The sequence below is a fragment of the Mustela nigripes genome, chromosome 11 (assembly GCF_022355385.1).
Source record: "Mustela nigripes isolate SB6536 chromosome 11, MUSNIG.SB6536, whole genome shotgun sequence".
In the NCBI taxonomy this organism is placed as follows: domain Eukaryota; kingdom Metazoa; phylum Chordata; class Mammalia; order Carnivora; family Mustelidae; genus Mustela; species Mustela nigripes.
The window spans coordinates 36,726,730-36,732,100 of NC_081567.1; the positions used below are offsets into that span (position 1 = coordinate 36,726,730).

Consider the following 5,371-nt stretch of genomic DNA (forward strand, 5'->3'; position numbering starts at 1 on the left):
ACCACATTGATTCCCATCATACTTTAGTTTTATTATTTCTGGTCATCACCACATTGATTCCCATCATACTTTAGTTTTATTATTTCTGGTCATCACTGTAATGCCCAAATAATCACCAGCTGAGTGAATGTGATATGCCTTAATTATTTTCTGGTCATTTGAATTGTTTCCAGTTTTTCACTATATAGGATATTATATACAGTATTATCGAATCCTGTAATATGATAGTAATAAATGTAGTGAAATAACTCACCTCACTGTTCAGTTACTAGCCTCCAAAAGAGTATGAGTGGTATCCTTTAATATTTATGTCCTTCATCCCTTGGTCCTTAGCTCACTGCTCTACATAGAATATAATAAGATCAATATGCACTTGTTGAGTAATTACTGCCTATTCAGAAAGCAAACATGAAATCTTTCAGTGTAGTCCCACTCATTTCATTTTTAAAAAAAGGGGGGGGGCTGTGTGCTCATATTGCATAGTAAGATTTATCAGTTATATATATCACCCACAATAAGAGCGGAAAAGGAGTGTTGATAATGATTATTTGCTAGTCCTCAGATTTCTGACACTCAAGATTTTTTTTTTTAAAGATCTTATTTATTTGTCAGAGAGAGAGAGAGCACAAGCAGGCTGAGTGGCAGGCAGGCAGAGGTGGAGAGAGAAGCAGGCTCCCCGCCAAGCAAGGAGCCTGATGTGAGACTTGGTCCCAGGACCCTGGGATCACGACCCGAGCCAAAGGCAGCGGCGTAACCAACTGAGCCACCCAGGCATCCCTCAAGATTATTTTTTGATAAGAAATCTAACTTGTTTTTGCTTGCCTGGTGTCATATCCCTCAAAAGTTACTAAATTCTCATTGTTTCCACAGCCAATGATGTTAATCTTGAGAGTGAAGATCTTCAGAAAGAAACCATAGAGAATGAAGATCATAGAGAAGAGATTGCAGATTGTGATGAAGTAGATCGTTCTGTGGTCTCTGAGGAATCTCCATATTGCCATAAAGACAGACTAAATACATCTATTCCCAAGCAAAGGAAAATGAGAAATCTTCTAGTTACCATTGAAAATGATACTCCACTAGAGGAACTCTCAAAATATGTGGATATCAATGTGATTGCACTTACCCGAAATCGGAGAACAAGAAGATGGTACACTTGTCCACTGTGTGGGAAACAGTTTAATGAAAGTTCTTACCTTATTTCCCACCAGAGGACTCACACTGGAGAAAAACCCTATGACTGTAGTCACTGTGGGAAAAGCTTCAATCATAAAACAAACCTTAATAAACATGAGCGAATCCATACAGGAGAGAAACCTTATTCATGTTCTCAGTGTGGGAAAAACTTTCGTCAAAACTCTCATCGGAGTCGCCATGAAGGAATCCATATAAGGGAGAAGATATTTAAGTGTCCAGAATGTGGGAAAACCTTCCCAGAGAACAAAGAATTTGTGCTTCATCTGCAGAGTCATGAGGCTGAAAGGCCATACAGTTGCAAAAAATGTGGGAGAAGATTTGGTCGGCTGTCCAACTGCACCCGGCATGAAAAAACCCACTCAGCATGTAAGACCCGAAAGCAGAAATGGGATCAAGAAAGGTCTGATGATCCTGCCTCAACCTGAAATGTTTCATAAGGAACTGAATTCCCTGGCTGTCAGAAAAGATGCAGAAATGGGAAAACCTCATTAAAGCCAAAATTGGATAAATACCCATCTTGGCTAAAACCTCCAATTTTTAGAAAATTCACAGGGAAGAAAACATCCTCAAAGGCTATACCTCAGTTAGCATCCACACTTTCCAGATAAAGGAGCTTTCTTCTGTGAACTTATACAACATTGTATAGGCCACAGTTCCCTTTCCCACAATGGCCTCGAATATGAGTCTGAAGGCCACTCACCAGCAAGGTGAGCAGTGACTCAATGCGTATGGAAGTATATCATTCCCCTCCCCCTGCGTAGGAATTCATGCTACAGGAAAAAAAATAATGCAAAGGTCCTTACCTGGAACTGTGTTCCCCTGAAAGAACCAAACTACTGATTTGTTAAGCCAATAGCTTCTACTAGCAATTCACATAACCTCAGAATACCCTGTTAAAGCTTGAGTGTTGAAAGGGATTGTTTACTTTTGAATATAGGAAAATACAGCAATTGAATGTCAAAGACTTACTCTATCATTTTTACATGATCTAAACATTTGCATTTTGTAGTGAAAAGTGACTTTCACAGGAATACTTTTCACAACATACTTTTAAAGTGTCTACTGTTCTTACTATGTTCCGTCCGGCTCTTGCTCAGACAGCTCTCTCTTGCCTTTCCATTGCCAAGAGAAGTTCAGATCGCTTAGGCCCATCCACCCAGCCCCGCTACTGGAAAAGCTCTTCAGAATCTGGTCCCTCTGATGAGCCAAGAAGAAAACCTGCCTACAAAGGAAATCCAAGAGCCTGAAGAGGAAGAAGAAGACATTGGCTTAGACCCATGACTGGTCATTAACCTTACCGTGTGCTTAATACCCCTCCAGGCAGTCATCAGACCCTTGGCAATGGGTGGTCACTACCTCATAAGAGTGTTTTATTTTTAGCAGGGGTCTCCAGTGGCTAGCTCACACTGCCCCTCAAGGAGACAAGACTCTAGTGTCTCCACTGTAGTGGATACTTTTTCTCTTTGACCTGATACCCACTTTCCTGACTTGTCTGCCCAGAGGCAAGGCCAGCGGTGCCTTCAAGGGACCGATCCTGTGGTGTGTTACTTTAACGATTCTTGATCAGTTTTTGCTTTTCTTTTAGGTTTCCTAAAGTTTTACATTGGTATTTTGATGGAAATAGGTTAATCCTGTAAACTGGGGAAACTTGTTAGCTTTATAAATTTTGTTTCCCATCCAGAAACATACCTTTCCATTTACTCAAGTATTATATTCCTGAGTACATTTTTCCAATTTTCTTCATGTAAGTTCTATACAATTTTGTTATTGTAAATAGTTTTTTCATTGTATTTTTCTAGTTGATTATTGTTCTTACATAGGAGTTATTTTTAATTATATATTTGTGAAACTAGCCACCTAATTGATGAATGTTGTTAATTTTCAGTAATTTCTCAGTTTCTCAATTTGTGGTTCAAAATTATACCACCCACAAGTAATAGTTTTGTTCTTTTTTGTTATTTTTTAAACATGTAGGTCTAAGCTTTGTTTTGGTTCAAAGCATACTAAAAGAGGACCTTTGATGGTACAGTTCAGTCCTGAGTCCTAATTCAAACACTTAAAGGCTACACATAAAACTGTGCTTTATTAATGTTGTATTTCGAGCCTACAAAACCCTTTAAAACCAGGGACAAAACTGGCTGCCAGCCGTGTTGTTCTGTCTTGAGAAGACTGGGGTTTGGTTGGTTATCACACCTGGAAAACAAAGGCTAATTGGCTGCCAGGCAGAGACTGGAGAGGGTGGGGTCCGTGCAGAAGAGTCTTCTGTCCCCTGTGAAATGGTCTGACTACACAGTCCTCGAGGCCTGTGGGTGTGTGATACTCTGACGACACAAACTCCTTCCCCACTCCAGGAAGTGCCCTCAGTGCCCTGGGCTGTGGTGCAGATGAGGACCCGTGCAGTCAAAGGCACTGGCAAATATTGTCCCCAGGGTGGGGCCTGGGCCACCTGACTTCCCTGCACCTACCCCTTGGATCCCAGAGGGTCTGGAACAGAATGTTCCTTACTTCTGCCCTTGAGCTCAGAGCATGATGCCCAGGGTCAGCGTCCCCAAACAGGAGTGCACTGGGAAGGTGTTAGATGAATAAGTGCTCAATACAGAGCTGACAACCAGTTAACGAAAAACAGTAAGCACACAACAATGAATGCTTTTCCAATAGAGCATTGAGTCTCACTTAGAACATCTGAAGGCCCCAATAACCAAGTCCAGTAGCAACTGCAAACAGAAGACAGCATCCAACAAAGATGCAGCACAAGGCCCCAGGCTATAAAAGGAAGCAACATACCAGGGGAGTTTCTTAGGGTGGGAGGCGGGGGACGGGAGATAGGAATTCATTAAAATCAAAACTACCTAGGGGTGCCTGGGTGGCTCAGTGGGTTAAGCCGCTGCCTTCGGCTCAGGTCATGATCTCAGGGTCCTGGGATCGAGTCCCGCTTCAGCTCTCTGCTCAGCAGGGAGCCTGCTTCATTCTCTCTCTGCCTGCCTCTCAGTGTACTTGTAATTTCTCTCTGTCAAATAAATAAATAAAATCTTTAAAAAAAAAATCAAAACTACCTATACAGCTTCACATTCACAAGTGCTAGGAAGGGAAGGATTCTAGGAGAGAGTTACAGGTGGGTTTTCCAGAGAGGACTCTGGGCAAGTGGTCTTTAAACAGACCAGATGGGTGAGATAGAGGAGGAATGGGGGCAGCAAGGGGCTTTTCCAATAAGAAGACATGAACACAACTTAAAGATACACTGGAATGGCTACAGGAAGTATGAAAGAATCTTCAGGCTTACTAGTAATCTAAGAATTATAAATTTAAAGAATAAAAATGTCATTGTAGGTGTATTAAATGAGCAGTGTGTGTGTGTGTGTGTGTGTAAATATTTGGCTTGGCCAAAGGGGAATAATAGCATCCATCTAGTGTGACAATGTTAAAAAAAATTATCACTGTGTGTCCATCAATTTATGTTTTCAACACAAGGAAAAATAGAACATTTTAATACTGAAAAATCCAACCTAAATGGATAACTATGTAGAATATTATATAGCTAATAAAAAACAAGGCTTTTATCTTAATTGGCAGGGTGGGTCTCATCCTCTCTTACCGTTCTCTCTCTTTCTAAAAAAGCTTTTATTTATTTAAGAGAGAACACGGTGAGGCAGGGGGAGAAGCAGACTCTGCTGAGCAGGGAGCCTGATACAGGACGCAATCCCAGGACTCCAGGATCATGAGCAAGTGCTTAACCGACTGAACCAACCAGGCACCCCTCTTGTTTCCATTCTCTCTTGAGCTCACTCCAGTTTCACCTTCAATTCCAACACTTCACTGAACATTTATAGAATATTTCATCCAACACCAGCAGAACATGCATATTTAAGTACCTGTGAAATATCACCAAGATGGACCATTTCTGGGCCATGAAGCACACCTTAGCAAATTTTAAAAAATAGAAATCATACAGAATATGCTCTCAGATCACAGTGAAACTAAACTAGAAATGAACAGATAACTGGAAAACACCAAAATATTTGTGGAGATTTAACAACACACTTTTTAAAAAAGATTTTATTTATTTGACAGGGATCACAAGTAGGCAGATGGGGGAGGGCAGTCTCCCTGCTGAGCAGAGAGCCCGATGCGGGGCTCGATCCCAGGACCCTGAGATCATGACCTGAGCCGAAGGCAG

At 41.3% G+C, this 5,371-nt stretch overlaps 1 protein-coding gene across 2 annotated transcripts in view; it reads left to right on the top strand.

The window, feature by feature from the left end:
• ZNF200 (zinc finger protein 200) overlaps positions 1 to 4,418 on the top strand; it is a 13,745-nt gene extending 9,327 nt beyond the window's left edge. For both annotated transcript variants that reach the window (XM_059415519.1, XM_059415520.1), the window contains exon 5: positions 871 to 4,418. In XM_059415519.1, the coding sequence (XP_059271502.1) occupies positions 871 to 1,622 (752 nt within the window). In that variant the 3' untranslated portion in view covers positions 1,623 to 4,418. The remainder of the gene's footprint in view (positions 1 to 870) is intronic.
• The last annotated feature ends 953 nt before the right edge of the window (positions 4,419 to 5,371 follow it).